The 15,537-nt window shown below is 43.7% G+C and overlaps 4 protein-coding genes across 6 annotated transcripts; 2 read left to right on the top strand and 2 right to left on the bottom strand.

The window, feature by feature from the left end:
• The first annotated feature begins 181 nt into the window (after positions 1-181).
• On the top strand, positions 182-4,658 carry LOC127602538 (RILP-like protein 1). Its single transcript, XM_052068726.1, has 8 exons — positions 182-955; positions 1,091-1,244; positions 1,488-1,606; positions 2,060-2,317; positions 2,705-2,854; positions 2,975-3,114; positions 3,815-3,919; positions 4,011-4,658. The coding sequence occupies exons 1-8, from the start codon at positions 668-670 to the stop codon at positions 4,102-4,104; spliced, it is 1,308 nt and encodes a 435-aa protein (XP_051924686.1). The 5' UTR covers positions 182-667; the 3' UTR covers positions 4,105-4,658.
• A 659-nt stretch (positions 4,659-5,317) lies between these two features.
• Positions 5,318-14,087, top strand: rilpl2 (Rab interacting lysosomal protein-like 2). 2 transcript variants are annotated; one of them, XM_052068730.1, is made up of 5 exons: positions 5,318-5,986; positions 6,717-6,868; positions 7,024-7,140; positions 8,388-8,446; positions 13,782-14,087. In XM_052068730.1, exons 1-4 carry the CDS (start codon positions 5,693-5,695, stop codon positions 8,407-8,409), a joined length of 585 nt encoding a protein of 194 aa, XP_051924690.1. In that variant the 5' UTR covers positions 5,318-5,692; the 3' UTR covers positions 8,410-8,446; positions 13,782-14,087. The 2 variants fall into 2 exon arrangements, with proteins under 2 accessions (XP_051924690.1, XP_051924689.1); XM_052068729.1 differs by lacking the exon at positions 13,782-14,087 and having other exon boundaries at positions 5,319-5,986; positions 8,388-8,791.
• Positions 9,695-13,106, bottom strand: kmt5ab (lysine methyltransferase 5Ab). 2 transcript variants are annotated; one of them, XM_052068727.1, is made up of 8 exons: positions 12,746-13,106; positions 12,528-12,631; positions 11,765-11,912; positions 11,538-11,694; positions 11,376-11,463; positions 10,953-11,012; positions 10,284-10,474; positions 9,695-10,131 (listed from the first exon to the last, which is right to left on the bottom strand). In XM_052068727.1, exons 1-8 carry the CDS (start codon positions 12,753-12,755, stop codon positions 9,921-9,923), a joined length of 969 nt encoding a protein of 322 aa, XP_051924687.1. In that variant the 5' UTR covers positions 12,756-13,106; the 3' UTR covers positions 9,695-9,920. The 2 variants fall into 2 exon arrangements, with proteins under 2 accessions (XP_051924687.1, XP_051924688.1); XM_052068728.1 differs by lacking the exon at positions 12,746-13,106 and having other exon boundaries at positions 11,765-11,908.
• Positions 13,303-14,046, bottom strand: mtrfr (mitochondrial translation release factor in rescue). Its single transcript, XM_052068732.1, has 2 exons — positions 13,765-14,046; positions 13,303-13,558 (listed from the first exon to the last, which is right to left on the bottom strand). Exons 1-2 carry the CDS (start codon positions 14,044-14,046, stop codon positions 13,328-13,330), a joined length of 513 nt encoding a protein of 170 aa, XP_051924692.1. The 3' UTR covers positions 13,303-13,327.
• Positions 14,088-15,537: the final 1,450 nt, after the last annotated feature.

The raw sequence follows: 15,537 nt of genomic DNA, 5'->3' as shown, positions 1-15,537 counted from the left end.
GGGGTATCTAGTGATAATTGTGTGTACCTTTTACACATGGATTTTAATACACGAGACATTTTTTTCCACGAAAGTGTTTACTGTAGGGTAATTTGTAAATTTCTCCAGTGTGGGACAAATAAAGGATATCTTAATATTTTAATACGTCAGTCAACTGTATTTAATTATCTATAAACAACATTGATCCGTTAATACTGCCAACAGCGACGCATTTGTAGATCTTTTCACGAAGCGACTGAAATCCGATTCTGAAACGTTTCTCTGGTCAGCTTGCCAGGCATACAACTGCTGCATTCAGAAGCGGTTGTAAAATTTCCTACTCAATTTTTGATGCACTGTAGTTGCAAGGATACTGCTGTTCTAAAGACAACACAGTCCCGTGCTATACGTTCTAAAGACGTAACATTCTACAGTGGCTTGTTCGCGGAAGTCGTTGAAATTAATAGAGAGGCAAAATCAACAACGTCTGATTAATACGAGCTTTGTCGCGGGCCGTGAATGCATCGTCAAAAGTTAAAGTTGAATCTGTCAACAAACTCGACCAAAAGTAGCACCTCGTCGTCGAGCCCTCGTCGCGGGCCTTCAGTTTAAAATGTGACACGACCGTTCCGCAGAGGAATAGGAAGCGTTCCGAGGCTTTGGTTTTAGTCGCGCTCCACGTTATATCATGTCTGCGCTGGAGAAGCCCTGGTCCGACCTGACCGTGTTGGACGTGTACGACATCGCCGCGGCCCTTGCGCAGGAGTTCGAACGGACCATCGAGCGCTTCGGCTGCGAGACTCTGGCCGGCGTGGTCCCCAAGGTGGTTCGAGTCCTGGAGCTCCTGGAGACGCTGGTGGGCCGCCGCGTAGACGCCGCCGCCGGCGGGCAGGAGGCCGACGAGCTGCGGCGGGAGCTGCTCCGACTGCGGCAGGAGCGCAGCGACCGGACGGCGCAGGAGAAGAAGCACCACCAGGTCAGCGCTCGGACGCAAGGAAGGACGATCGACCTCCGCATACTCGCGATTCATCATCCGCTGATCCGTGTATTCACCGATTTTTTTTTAAACGCCCCCATCACGATCTATTGTGGTTCTTTTTGTTCTTGTCAGGCGTTGGAGCAGGTGGAAGACGTGTGGAGAGCTGAAGTTGAGGATTTACTCTCGCAGATGGCTCAGCTACAGGTGGAGAACAAAAAGTTGCTGTCCAGCCGAGTCTTGAGTAGAACCCCCGTCGAAGATCAGGACTCGTTCCAGCAAGATGAGGGTGGGTATTGCTGGTGCTGTTTAGTGTCACTATACATTCAGTCACGTGGGAACGCGCAATTTCTCTTTTGCTCGTTGATGGCAAAACATAAGCGGCCAAATGTGGCAGACGCAACCGAGCACAGGAGGTTATTTTGGAAGACCCTGTTGTCATATTGACAACGGCTATATTTACCGAAGCGCGCAAACAGTGCAACGCTAAATTTCCTCCTGTCCTATGGGTAAATATAACACATCCTCACAGGAACGGTGGAGAAGGAAAAGCAAGTGATGACAAGACTCAACAGGTTGGTGGAGAAGCAGAGGCACGAAATTCAGGCCAAAGACCACGAGCTGACGCTAAAAAATGATGACATCGAGGCGGTAAGTGTCTTCGCAGACCCACAAAAAAAAGTCTCAAGGAAACTCGCCTGAAATGACAGGCAGCTGTTTTGATGTGAAGTGGACATTTTAGGGGGTCCTCTTTTTTTTCCCTTTTTTAAATCGGCTTTGGCAAATGAAATTTGGGAAGACATGTCTATGAGTAGAGTGACCAAAAAAAAAAGTCTCACAATGAATATTAATTTTACGGTCCGATTAATTGTGTTGAGGGGTTCTTTGATTTAATATGGGGGAGGGATTCAGTCCCCAACACCAGTTTTACTTGGAAACATCAAATTTGGTAGACACGTCCATCACAACTAAGCCCACAAAAAAAGTCCCAAGACCCCATGCCTGAAATGACACAAAAAAGCCGATTTTAATTTGAATTGGTCATTCGTTTACACCCACTGCAGTTTCTTCAGCCTCCTTGCGACAGTTTTGTTCTCCATTCAGCTCCAGATGCAGCAGCATCGTCTGATCCGCATCAATCAGGACCTCCGTCACAAGCTCGGGTCGATGGAGCAGCACAGCAAGGCGGCCACGCAGCAGCGGGCCGAGCTGGAGGCGGCAGCGCGGGCCCGTCGGCGCGAAACGGACGACCTGCGACAGGAGTTGAGACGGTTGAGGAAGGAACGGCAGGAGTGGGAACTGGAGAGGGAGGTGGCCAACATGGAGGAGAGCTTTCTATCGCTGCCCAAGGCGTCTCCACAGGTGAGAGAAGAAAAAGTTTCCCGGTAAACCACGTTAACATTCCACATTGGTTCATCTCTTTAAAATGTAGCCACTTAGAACAATAGTGGGCTAACTCCAATAGTGGGCTAACTCCATTTTTGTCAGGTTTAAGTTGTCAAAGGGATTCATTTCCTTGTATTTGTCGTCAAATATTTTGTGTAATACTTTTCTATTTTCTCATCATCTCTTATGCTATTATTTGAGTAGTATTTTCAAAGACTTGACTTTTTTTTTCATATTCCTGCCGATTTTTCAATTTTCATTTTCATCTCATATTTTTTTCCGAGTCTTATGCTTCAGCTGTGGTTAGAGTGTGCAAGTGTCCCTCTAAGTTTTGACGTTTTCCCTCCGTGTCCCACGTTTGAGGCCTCCGACTGCGTCATGGCGGACTCGGTATGGGTCGAGTGCGGGGGAGATCCCGACTACTCGGAGTACATTCCCAACCTCCTCAGCAGCTCAGCACACCGAGACGGAAACACAAGTCAGCAAGACGCAGACAAGTCTGTCTTCTTACCGGTAAGACAGACACCATCATAACCAACAAAAACAACAATAATAATAATTATCGTTCTTTTTTTTTTTTGTTGTTGTAACATTGGTATACACAGTATTTCATGCCTATTGTTTCATCCGCAGGAGAAAGTGCCTGAGAAGGAGGAGGAAGAGTCAGAAGCTCCTCACTTCACTCTGCAGGAGCTCCGTGACGTCCTGCAGGAGCGAAACCAACTCAAGGCTCAAGTGTTCCTCCTGGAGGAAGAGCTGGCCTATTACAAAAGGTATTTTTTTTAGATAATAATAATCAAGGCAAAAATCCATTTGAAACAAACCACATTGAGTTACACCTCAGATGAAAGGTATTGATGAGGACTTTTCCATATCTCTTTGTATTTTATCAATAAACTCAATGTGGCGAGTCAATGGCCATAATCAACACTCGTGAATTTGGTGGACATATCAAAAGTAGATACCTGCCAAAGTGATAAATTTTGATTCATCACTTTCCAAAAGAAATCATATCAGCTTTGCTGGTAATGACGCCGCAAAATCCATTTGTAACAATTAGCTTGGAGTCAGACTTCAAATCAAAGGTTTTGGTAAGAGCTTCCAATCTACTGTCGGCCATTGTTTGTTGTCGATATGAGCTCATACGTTGACAGATTAACCAAAAACATGTTTTGTTTTGTTTTTAATGGAAAATGACAAATTAACCTCAGAAATCAAGAAAAATTACCCAGAATTATTATCCGATCATTTGCAAACTTGGTGGACATCGTGTAGGCCGATAACTTGTCATCTGACTAGATAACAGATGGATTAGGTACAGATTAGTCTTCATCTTCAGAGGTAGCTCACCATTTCAGGAGAAGCCAAAAAACCTTTTGCATCAAACTACTTTGGTGTTTTCGCCACCGAGATTATTTTGTCAACATGACGAGAAGACTGAAAATGTTCGTTGGCTCTGTCGTCCGTCTCCAGTGAGGACTTAGAGGAGGATGTCAGCTCCTTCCTTGGTGCTTCATCTTCATCGACGTCGCCGTCGCTGCCCTCCACAGATCAGCCCGAATCTGGAATACGCCGCCTGTGAGTGTAACACGTTCACGTATCTCCCCAGAAAAAAAAAAAAAGCATTTGTGCATCGGAAGACGACCCCTCCCCTGCTTTTCCTTTACAGGATCTTCACCGCCATCATGCCTATGGTTGCCGCCGGTTTAATCGCTGATGACCCGACGCTGTTGCCAATCAGACGCCTCGTTTCCTCTGTATGACTTTTTAAATTACGCTGCCCACAAACAGTTCAGGGGTGTTAGGCTTAATCCGCTACTTTTGAGCTTTGTATTTGATTTGGATTTGCAATTACCTGCCAACACGTGGGAAGTTGCCAACAGATGTACAGGCAATTCTTCTATTTTTTTAGTACTTAATTTATTGAAGAGACAACACTACCGGTACTTATAGTTTACTTGTTACAAATGTATTTATATGTGAGCCACTGAGAGGTAGAATGGTCCAACTCGATTTTTGTCATTTTATTGAATATTGAATCAATTGAATTGAATTTATTGAATCTGGGAAAGTGCAATTATTAACTCTTGCCAATACGGTGACAAATATAGCGTGAGCCCATTCTAGCTCTCAGTGGCTCATTTAAAGAACAGCATCTAAAATAATATACGACTACGTTAATGAGCATCAATGGTGTAAGATGTGCAAGCCACGCTCAAGTCAAGCCAATTTGACACATTTGTCAACGAGATGCAGTCAACCAAATCCGCTATACAAATTTCAGGTGCTTTAATGTTGTAATAAAGCTTTAATTTTTCATTTGTTGTCTATTTTCGTGTTTGAACAGTATCAGAATGCTAATGCTAAATGCTAATTGCACTTTCTATATTTTTGCCCTACATAAAAAATAAAATAAAACATGATAGTAAGATGCATGATTATCCAAAGATGTTGGAATCGAGTGTTCATTTATATCGTAAACATTTAAATGTTCATCCATTCATGATCCATGCCGCTTACATTTTTTAAAATAACGTTTTTCGTTTAGAAGTCACACTCAATTGAAGTAGCTTCACTGTAGTTTTTATTTTTGTCACTTTGCAAATTCATTTACTATACATTTGTCCGTGGGTAACTTCAAGAGTAGATAAGATCCATTTCATGTAGAATAGCTTGTAGCTTCGCTGGCTACATTTTCCAAGTAGCTTGCCCAACACTGGCAGCAGCCCTTTCACGCACTTTTCATAGCAATTGGGTAGCATTCTGTTGTTCACAAAATTTACTGCTCGGCGCAAGTGAACTCGGCGTTTTTGGCGTGTTTGGAGTCGCTGGTTGCCATGGTGATTGGAGAAGGAAGATGGAAGAGCTCAGACAGACCGGGAGCGTCATCTGCATGACGTTCCAGCCTTCGGCAAGCTATTGGTTACCCATTTTGCTTCGAGCGGACTTCTACGCCTTTAGCATTGACGCTTTAGTCAGCGCACACTCCAAAGTGGGTTTACAATTCAAAGCAGTACTAATTCATTTCCAAATCGGACCTCTTTATGTGTCGAAACAGTACGAAAAGCGACTGTTTCGCCACTATTGCCGACGTTAAACTTCGAATTTAGTTCGCTGGAGCGTGGAGGAATGGAGAGGAATCCTCTCAACTTCGCTCGTTACTCTTTGTGCTCTCTCACCTGTAGCTAAGATACGAGCCCTCCTCTGCCGCCAGGGTAGCCTTCGCCATTGGCGGACGCGTTATGGGGGAAGTGCTGCTCCTCTGGAAGAAGTCACCCGCTACTGCCATAAACACCGTAGGGGAGCGACGAAGATAACGTTCGGGCACTTCTAGTTCGCCCCCTTCTGAGCATGGACTTCCACGAGGAGTCTTCGCCCGCATTGGCGTTCGAAAAGGACGCCTTCGAGCTGACTGTGGAGGACGTATACGACATCTCGTACGTTGTCGGACGAGACTTGTTGAGGATCAGCCGTACAGGCGAAGAGGTGTCGGACCTCCAATTTCGCATAGTCCGCGTGTTGGAGATGTTCGAGACGATGGTCAACAAGTACAACTTGTCCCTGGACGAACTGAAAATGGAGCGGGACAACCTCAAGAGCGAATTGGACCGCGTCGTCACGGAAAGCTCCACCGGCCAAGGAACGGTGAGGCAGTCACCCGTGGAAAATAAATAACAGGAGTACAATGTATTTTTCCCAAAGTTAATTGGAGTGGAATTGACTGCCTAAATATGAGTATACGTTGTTGACTTCGATCAGCATCTTGATCTATAGTGCTCAAACCCAGATTACAGGAGAGTCGTGACAGTTGCAGTGTAACGGAGGGCACTGGACCTCACTTTCAATGGACAGCAGGGGGCGGTACAAGAGAAAATGGCTGTGCCCTGACATTGATGAAAATCGATGGATGAATTTGCTTGATTCTCATTCCGTGAGTGAAATGAGAAGAATACAATGTTTAGACTAGTGGGGGGCACGTAGAATGTATTATTGTGAAGATTTGGGGGGGTCTTTGAGTGCCCCATTAAGGGCCTTGGCCTAGGAAGTGACGTGTGGCGCTTGAGTTGCATTGATTAGTCTTCGTGCGAGCATGAGGGGGTGAGTTGTGGCCTACAGTTTCTCATGAGTGTTCCCTTAATATTTGTGAATTTGACTTTATTTCACAGACAGTGAAAGGCTAAGAGCGCATCAGCGATTTAAGGCTCTCCTTGCCCACATGCAAGGACATTAGAGTACAGCATATTTAAATTGAGCTACTCATGGATTCACCTAAGTTGTTTGTTTGTTTTTCCGTCCTATCATCTGATTTAAAAAAAAAAAAGATCCCATTTGTGAGTTGAGTAGCTTCATGACGTTAATGTTGTTGTCAATGAAGCAAGCGGTGGGAGCCAATCAGATGGTTGTGGACCTGAGCGACCCCAACAGGCCTCGCTTCACCATGCAGGAGCTGAAGGAAGTCCTACAGGAGAGGAACCAGCTGAAGGCCCAGCTCATGGTGGCCCAAGAGGAGCTACAGCTCTACAAGAGGTAAACGTCATCGCGCATCGAGAATTTTATCATACCGTCCGTGTTGTAAAGCGGCCTGCACTGCTTTTTATTGTTCATCGTCACGTGTTGAAGTGTCCTCTCGTAACAGTTTGGCGTGGAAATGACTCACGTGGGATTCATTTGTGTTTGTGCAGTGGGATTCTTCCAAGGGGCCAATCGGCCATGGTGGAAGTGGACCTGGACGCGCCAGCCCAGAACGGAGCGGCCGGGATCAGCGATGCAAAAGAGGAGAAGACCACCATTGGAAAACTGTGAGTGCTTAACCTGTGAAAACAAACACCACCTGCATTCTTTGGACTAAAATAGTTAATGAAGTTGGAACAACTTTCAATAAATGAGCAAAACTTACAATATTTTGTTGGATTGCCCAGATTTCATATTTTCTACTTCACCAGAAGTACAGACACTTGTGTGAAAAATTAAGGAGCAACCATTTTCATTGGCCAATATTTATTTATAATTTTTCTTTCTTTCTTTGACCTGTTGTTGTTTGCTCCGGGAAATCATTTTAGGGATGTTACTGGGAATATTATTAGTTTGAAATTTGGGCATTTTTCACACCTGTCCCATAGACGCTCAGCGACTTTTTTTTTTTCTTCACCTGTGAGGAGCAGTTGAAGCACCATTCATAAACAATAACAGCATCGTAATAATGGGATGAGTTATAGATTTTTTATTTTTTTTTGGTATTTGATGCGCCACGTGTACAATTGGATCGCTTGGCAACCCGTTCAACTCGCAATTAGCGCTATCGTCTATGTGTTCAGTTATGAGCAGGGTATTCTGATGAAATTGCTTATGTTCATCTCATCTTCCCAACCGCTTGATCCTCACTTAGGGTCACGGGGGGTGCTGGAGCCTATCCCAGCTGTCTCCGGGCAGTAGGCGGGGGACACCCTGAATCGGTTGCCAGCCAATCGCAGGGCACACAGAGACGAACAACCAACCACGCTCACACTCACACCTAGGGACAATTTAGAGTGTTCAATCAGCCTGCCACGCATGTTTTTGGAATGTGGGAGGAAACCGGAGCACCCGGAGAAAACCCACGCAGGCCCGGGGAGAACATGCAAACTCCACACAGGGAGGCCGGAGCTGGAATCGAACCCGGTACCTCTGCACTGTGAAGCCGACGTGCTAACCACTGGACTACCGGGCCGCCGAAATTGCTTATGTATCCAATCCATTAAAATGTGCGTGCACTTTGCACGGAGAGAACTCACAAAGTCGATCGTTGATCATAGCCCACCGCTCACCATTCGCATAGATGCCGGCTTCCCGAAAACGACGAGGCGTGAGGCAAACGGATGTGTTTGCCGTGAAGCGACGGCACATGACACCATGCGATGCATCAGGGTGCGCTCACTCATCCTGAGCCTAATCACATACTTGTGACCAATACGATGTTGACTCACTGGAGTTTCTCCGGTGCACTTTTCCCTCCATTGCCCGCATGCTTTCCCACACTAACTTGTTTTTTTCCCCCCGTCGTCGTTAGGTTTTCATTTCGACGGAAGTAAGACAAGAAGACAAAGAAGACCCTGATGAGACTGGATGGTATGCAAGGTTTCCAGACCAACTTTTATATATATTTTTTGTACTCTTGTAAAGTGAACACATTGCCTTTATTGTAAATGTACAACAAAGGTTTTAATTCTTCTTGTGGGACAAATAATTAGGTACACCTACATCTTCTGCAAGAGCTGATCAGTATTGCCTTGAGACGCGAGGGCCGTGAACCTGAAATACGAGCGCTATATGATGGCACTGGACTCGCTTGACTAGAAGGAGCACTTTGGCAACGGGCGAGCAATTCTTCAAAAAGGGAAGGAAAAAAAAAACGGGACTCAATTTGTTTTATGCCAGTCCCAGTTGCAGTTTACTGTCAGACGAAACATCAAACACAGAATTAGCCATGTATTAAAAACAAACACACGGCTTAGTCTTTAGTTAGTTTCTGCTAGCTTTACACCCCCTGCTAACATGTCATGGGACGTGCGTATAACCGTTGTAAGCAACTGACCAGACATTCAGTTTAACGGTACTCACCATCATATTATTCTTTATATGACAACTACGGGTAAATTGGTTTCAGATGTTCACAAAAACAGAGGTTTATTGGGACACTAGTGAAAATGTACATTTACGTTCATTGATGACAAAATGGTTTCCAGTAAAGGAAAATACATTTCATTTCGATGCCAAATTGTAATGTTTAAAAAGAAAAAAAAAACATTGATGACTGTTTACAAGACTGGACATTAGTTCAGTGGAGGCTAATTTTTTGGGGGGGAAAAAGTGCACGTTAGGTTAACTCATTCAATACCAGCCAATTCAGGACCAAGTCTGAAAAGACGTTTAAAAACGTCTTTGGGAGTGAATGAGTTAAAATGAATTAACATGCGGACAAAAAAAAAAAAATTGTATTTAACTGAGGTTTTCAAAAACACATGAAGGTCAAACCACGCTGGCTTAAGTCTTCTGATGCACTTCCAAGGTGTACCCGGTGAAGCGTCCAATCCAGATCAAGTAATCTGAAAAGTATTTTGTAATTCGCACTTTTGTAAACCGAATTCCTTACAAGCTGGAGCTTCAATACCCTGGAATGTTTATCTTGACGGTTGAAAATGTGGATTATCCCCCCCCCCCCCCCACCCCCAATGAGCTACAGAGTAAACATTCATCTCCTCATGACACTTTGATGCATTCATTCCTGAAATTCATGTCAACTCATCGTGTTTTATCGGGCGCCTCGCGGCTCATAATTTACAAGGCTGGAAAATGTCACAACAGTAGACAATGTGTAACATTCGATCCAAGATTAAAATATTTTACAGCAGGAAAAAATGTACAAGGAGAATGATTAAAATTGCACAAAAAAAATGCAAGTTAGATTAAAATCATTTTTTTGTACGTCCTTTAAAAAAAATTGTCAGGACTAGTCGGTCATCCATAGCATCTTTGGACACTGAAGCTTCACAGCTTTTTTTTTTTTTTTTTTTTTTACGAGGGATGGTTGGACTTGTTAGTTTTAATGCTTGAGCCAAGGGTGAGCCAAGATGGCCTCCTTGCTGCGGTCGCCGTAGTCGTACAGCAGCTCCTCGTCGGCCTGGATGTCCCTGGACGCCACCAGGATGAGGTGAGGCGAGCCGTCAACGGCATGCAGCTTGGTCTGGCAGTTGCCAGCCTTGCTGTGGTTGACGAGGCGGCCCAGGCGGCTCGTCTCGCGCGTGGCGTCCACGCTGCAGAGCGGGCGACACAAAAACACGTTTAACTGGTGAATGTCCCACATTGCTTGAAGAATCAATCACATGTTCTGAGTGAGCGCCATCATTGGGGTGGGGGGTTCATTGGTTTAAGACCGCACAAACAAAAGAAGGGAGAGCAGACCCACCAGTAGGTCTTGGCCCGGTACTGAAAGTAGTACATGTAGCAGCCCATCTGGGGGTCTTGTGCGTAGCGGGCCTCTCGCCGCTTGGCCTCGGCCAGCTCCAGCAAGTCGCCGTGGTACTCCACCACAAAGTCGCCCCTCTTGAAGAGTCGCTCGGCGAACACGCCGCGGCCTTTGCCTTCGATCACCCTCACCTGTGGACAAAAACAGAAAAAAAAATTTTTTAACTCGACCAAATACAGTATTGGTAATTGGCATTAAAAAAAAAAAAAATCGGCAACCAATTGAACGAGTTTTTGCACTCGTGAGTCCCCTTTTATGACTTTGTTATTCACGCGATTAAAACCGTTTAGTTTTCCGTTGTTAACAGTGGTGAGCTTTACACTTGTTTCACTATCAACAGGAGGGCCATTGTTTAACCTCGGAACACATTTTTATTTCTAAATCCGAACAAATTCCATTTCCACCGTTTAAATTAGATTACTCAATAAAAGGCGACCGATTGTGAATACCGTACTGCAACTAAAACTATTGGGAAATGTTGATTATTTTTTTTCCTCGGCCATACACTTTGGAATGTATCAAAGATAACACCTCCCAAATGTCACAGGAGACGGCGATACATTGGCTTGAGAATACTAAAATAGGCATACGTTGCACCGCAGTCATTACCTGCATTCCTTCTTCGATGCCCTTCTTGATCAGGTCATCCAAGTGTTTGTGCTCTTCATTCTGAAAACAAATCATTCGAACAAATAGTTTGGTGTCTCTCATCGGTAATGTGCTCTTCTTTTTTTTTTTCAATAGCACAATATGATTGGCTGTTTGCAGAGATCACTAAATGAGCCACAAAATAACGAGAGGCCAGCAGCCCCCCCTCCGACCCCTTCTTGGTTAAGCGGAGAGGGGAGCAGAGGACACGGGAAAGGAAGGCGGGGAGGTAGGGAATAAGACAAATGAAAGAATTATCGGTTCTTGGGTCCATGCCAGGCAGCATTTAGGACGAATGAAAGATATGCGGAATAATCAACAGCGAGAAGAGGCAGAAAAGGTCCCAAAGTTGAATGACTGTCTAGCAATTGATGTCAAACCAACCTTCAACTCTGCTTGAGTTTTCCTGTTACTCCTCCTGATTGGGAAGAAGTCTGTGACCTTCCTGTTTTGCGAAGCGTTACACTCCGCCCTATAGGGAAAGGTAATATGATTACAAGACGTGTTGCTTCTTGCTAGTGGTGGAATTATTGCATCTCAACGCACTTTTTCCCATTGCGAGGATTCCGACTTCGAGGTTTGGGTGTCTGAAGTTTGCGCTCGTCCGCCTGGGCCACGTTTGCATGCGGCGTCACTTCCTTTTGCCGCGGTTGATTGGCGACTTTGGGTTCACGCAGCTCAGGCTGCGTTTCAATCGAGGCGTCTACAATGACAGCAGTTAGCATTTAGTCCTCTGTTGTGCGGCTACACGCAATGCTAGCGCAGCTACTTACCTTTGTGCGCCTTGGCTATGCAACTGACGTTCGTGTCATTTCCGTCTTGAATGAGCATGCTGGAAGTGTCGCTTAGAGGCGATATGGCCTTTTTCGGACAAGGTGGACTCAGGAGAACGTTTTGATGTGCTTTTCTCGTGCAATCTGGCTGCAAAGGTGGTTAATGATTACTTGCAAATACTGTACACGCAGGGACAAAAAAAGTGTTAGGCCAGGGATACCAAAATCGTGTACCTTTGAGAGCCGCTTATGGAAAAATGGCAGTATGCAAGGGACACTTTGAATTTTGTTGACTTTAATGCATTACACATGCTCAAAACAAATCAAAGCAAATGTATATTTTGAGCCAATTTTTTTTTATTTAGCTCAAGCCAAAACTAATTATGGGGAGCTTCGGCCACAGTGAAAGTGGAAAAAAGCAACAATTAAGATGCTGTAATGTCTTTTCCAAATAGCCAAGGAGAGCCGCAGTTGGCGATACAATTTTGTCTCTTTATTCAGTAGGACAGTCAAACATAATACAAAATGAGAACACTCGCAAGGAGCAGATGCTCACACTGAACTAACCACATGAAGTTGGAGTCGGGGACACCGACAGCATTCGTCAGGCCACGCCCATTAAAGGCACACAACATGGATTCTACATTTTAATGTTTCTATGATCTAATTGTTTTTGGTATCCCTATTCGATTACATTCGGGAACCTGTAAAAAAAAGGCCGCTGAGGCGGGACTACTTTGTGCCGCGTAGCCATCAAACAAACCTCTTTGCTAGCCAGGGGACGGTTTTCTTTCGTCTCTTCCGAGTTGAATTTGCCGACAAAAACGTTTTCCAGCTTTTTGTCCGTTCTTTGCGCGTGTTTCTTCCCTGCAAACATACAATCCATTAGTTTTTTTTACACATAACACCTGTGTAGTGGCTGCTTTGTGGTGTACAATATCTAACGCCCACTCAAACCAAACAAAAAAATATTTTGGTTACCTTTTGCCATGTCAATTTAGCGACTAGATGTCCGACATGATGGGTGGTGAATTAAATATATTCCTCCGACTTAAACTTGTTCATTGTTGCGGCGACCGTCGACACAAGCAAATAAATCACTCGTGTTTTTGTGCGTGCAGCGAAAACGTGTTGGAATTTAAAAACCCACGGGCCTCTCTAATTGGTTAACTTGATTCACATAGGCGGGGTCATCTGCGTCTATACTGCTCTCGCATTGGCTGCATTTCCAGCTCTTGTCAAATAGTAAGAATGCTAACTTGGAACTTTGGCCTATGTATGAAAACTTTACTAGACGATAGTAAACAGTAGTTGGTATAAACAAGGCAATTATCAGTTGATAATCAATCGAAACAAAATATTAGAAAGTTCACTGCAAAATATTGTACATATAAAATAGCAGCGCAGTGATGCAAATGTTTTTTTATTTGATTCCGTTCTTTAATCTGGAAAAAAATGAAATAAACACATAGAAAAGAAAAAAAATCCAGACGGTGTTTTCATAAAAATTGTCACATTTTTGCCTTCTTGTGAAGGCAAAAAAGATCCCTAATGCTTTTGATTTCAAACAGTGTCCTTCCCTGGAGTGGTCTGGGCTTGGAGGCCTTCTTTGAACAGTCTCTTCCTCTCCAGATTCTCTTTGACTCTCCTGCGTTTGTCTTGCTTCTTGACCTCAGCCTCTTTCTTTCTTACCAGGATGTCGCTGTGCTCTCCTTTGTAGAAAACATCCAGTTTTTGCTGCATTATTTCACGCGCTCGCTTTCGATTGATGTCCACTGATCTAGTTTGATGACACTGCAAGGGCAAATAATGACGTCAACAGATACTTTTTTTCCAAAACACAGCATATGTGGAATTCAGGAATTTAAGACAGTAACGGGCTAGTATTTGAACAAATGTTTACGTGTGTGTGCGTTCTTCAATCATCAAAATAAAAATACAAAGAGAAACAGGAAGGGAAAGAACACTAATGACTCAAGAGTTCAATAGCAACAATTAACCTTGACGACAATCCCAGAGGGGATGTGTTTCAGAACCACGCAGTTGCTGGTCTTGTTGGTGGCCTGCCCCCCGGGTCCGGAACCCCTTACGAACTGCTCCTCCAGTTCGTCTTCCTCCAGGTGGACCAGGTCGACCAGGTCCTTCTTTCCGGCGACCGCGACCCGCGTATGTGTACCGGGGGGCGGCTTCACCACCGAGGAGACCCCGGGGAAGCTGTTCCGTGGCACTCCACTCGCTAGGCCGTTGTAAATGGAGCGAGCGAACAGGGAAAGCCTCGACATACTTTCAAGGACGTCCAAAGAAATTAAATGTCGATAAATGAGCTATGACTTGTTATTTACGTGTCTTTTACATTGTGTTTACATTTGACTACGGTCCGTCAAATCTTCTTCTGCGCTTTAAAAAAAATACCCCACCGGCTGCTCTTCCTCGCGGGCAAAACACATTTTGTAAACTCCGTCGCTCTCTAGCGGACAAGTATTAAACTGCACTTTCTGTTGTGTGAATTAACAGTAGTGTATGTTTTTCAGGTGAAACTTGTCAGAAATTCAAATGTAATACAGTTTAAAAACAGAAATGTTAATAAGTCAAATTTAGAGACGCTAAATGCAATCAAAATGTATTCAAAAACAATGGTTTATTTTTCAGTGCGTGATCATATTTTGTTACTTTTAAGTAACTTTGTTTTATGATTGATTTTATTCATACATAGCACTTTCAGCAACCGTTTTTTTAGGTGCTACATTTCAATATTTTTCAATTAAAAAACACCGTGGTTGTACAGTACCGTGTTTCCTGTCGTCTCCACTGGTAGACTAAAAATAGTCGATCAGGAAACCCCATGTCAGCCTCAGAAAATAGCAATCTCTCCATGACGTATTTAACCCATTATTTTGGTTGCACACGTAAGGTCCATTCGAAACTTGATCGCTTGTGTCAACAGTGAAAACCCACAACCTCAACCAACAAGAACTAAATGATTCATGTTTTGTACTTTGGGGCTAGAACTTACTTTACTACAGTGTGGGATGATTGTAAATGTTCATAAATTTGATGATTTGAAAAAAAAATGAAGAGTCTACAGTTTTTATAGTTTGTTGATTTTTGTAACAGATGCATCTTACAAAAATCTGAAAATCAGTCAAAAATGTGTAAAAAAAATTAAACTGAAATGTCAATTAAAAATATTAAAACCAAGTATAATTCAACTTTGAAAATGTCCTTCGTTTGTCTCAACTTTTTAAAATCTTGCATTGGACAAATATTAGTAATAATGCAACCCCCCCCAAAATAAATAAATAACTGTACTCAAAGCTAAGCATTTTCAAAAACAAAAGCCAAAAATAGCTATTCCTTTTAAAAGCCTCCAACTCGATGAGCAACGAAAAGGTGGTGTAATTTGCATTTGACCAGCAGGAAGCGCTATTCTGCTTGCTTAAAACGAGATTTAAATTAGTACAGTATACAGCACATGTATATCATATACTGACAGGACGTTTTTTCATCCTTCAATCCTCCTTCCCTAATGCCTTCATCTTGCTTTCATTATATTCTTCCATCCTTTCATTCCATTTCTTATAAGTCCCTCATCCTTCATTCAAGGCATCATATTAATTCCCTTTCTTAATTTTCTTCTTCCCTCCCTTCTTTCAACATCCCAACTTTAAAAGTCCTTTGTGGCCTCCATAATCCATCCCATTTATCCTTCCCTCCTTCCTTCCTTCCTTCCTTGCTTCCTTCATTCCTTCCTTCCTTCCTTTTTGCTTCCTTCC

This window comes from Hippocampus zosterae, chromosome 6 (genome assembly GCF_025434085.1).
Source record: "Hippocampus zosterae strain Florida chromosome 6, ASM2543408v3, whole genome shotgun sequence".
NCBI lineage: Eukaryota > Metazoa > Chordata > Actinopteri > Syngnathiformes > Syngnathidae > Hippocampus > Hippocampus zosterae.
This window is presented reverse-complemented; position numbering and strand designations above follow the sequence as displayed.

Coding starts and splice junctions, on each gene's coding strand:
- LOC127602538 (XM_052068726.1), top strand. CDS start 668: ATGTCTGCGCTGGAGAAGCCCTGGTCCGACCTGACCGTGTTGGACGTG. Junction 956..1,090: donor AGGAGAAGAAGCACCACCAG/GTCAGCGCTCGG, acceptor TGTTCTTGTCAG/GCGTTGGAGCAGGTGGAAGA. Junction 1,245..1,487: donor CTCGTTCCAGCAAGATGAGG/GTGGGTATTGCT, acceptor ACATCCTCACAG/GAACGGTGGAGAAGGAAAAG.
- rilpl2 (XM_052068730.1), top strand. CDS start 5,693: ATGGACTTCCACGAGGAGTCTTCGCCCGCATTGGCGTTCGAAAAGGAC. Junction 5,987..6,716: donor GCTCCACCGGCCAAGGAACG/GTGAGGCAGTCA, acceptor TTGTCAATGAAG/CAAGCGGTGGGAGCCAATCA. Junction 6,869..7,023: donor GAGCTACAGCTCTACAAGAG/GTAAACGTCATC, acceptor GTGTTTGTGCAG/TGGGATTCTTCCAAGGGGCC.
- kmt5ab (XM_052068727.1), bottom strand. Junction 11,913..12,527: donor GTCCCCTGGCTAGCAAAGAG/GTTTGTTTGATG, acceptor CCACCTTTGCAG/CCAGATTGCACGAGAAAAGC. Junction 10,132..10,283: donor TACCGGGCCAAGACCTACTG/GTGGGTCTGCTC, acceptor CCCGCTCTGCAG/CGTGGACGCCACGCGCGAGA.
- mtrfr (XM_052068732.1), bottom strand. CDS start 14,046: ATGTCGAGGCTTTCCCTGTTCGCTCGCTCCATTTACAACGGCCTAGCG. Junction 13,559..13,764: donor CCTCTGGGATTGTCGTCAAG/GTTAATTGTTGC, acceptor TTGCCCTTGCAG/TGTCATCAAACTAGATCAGT.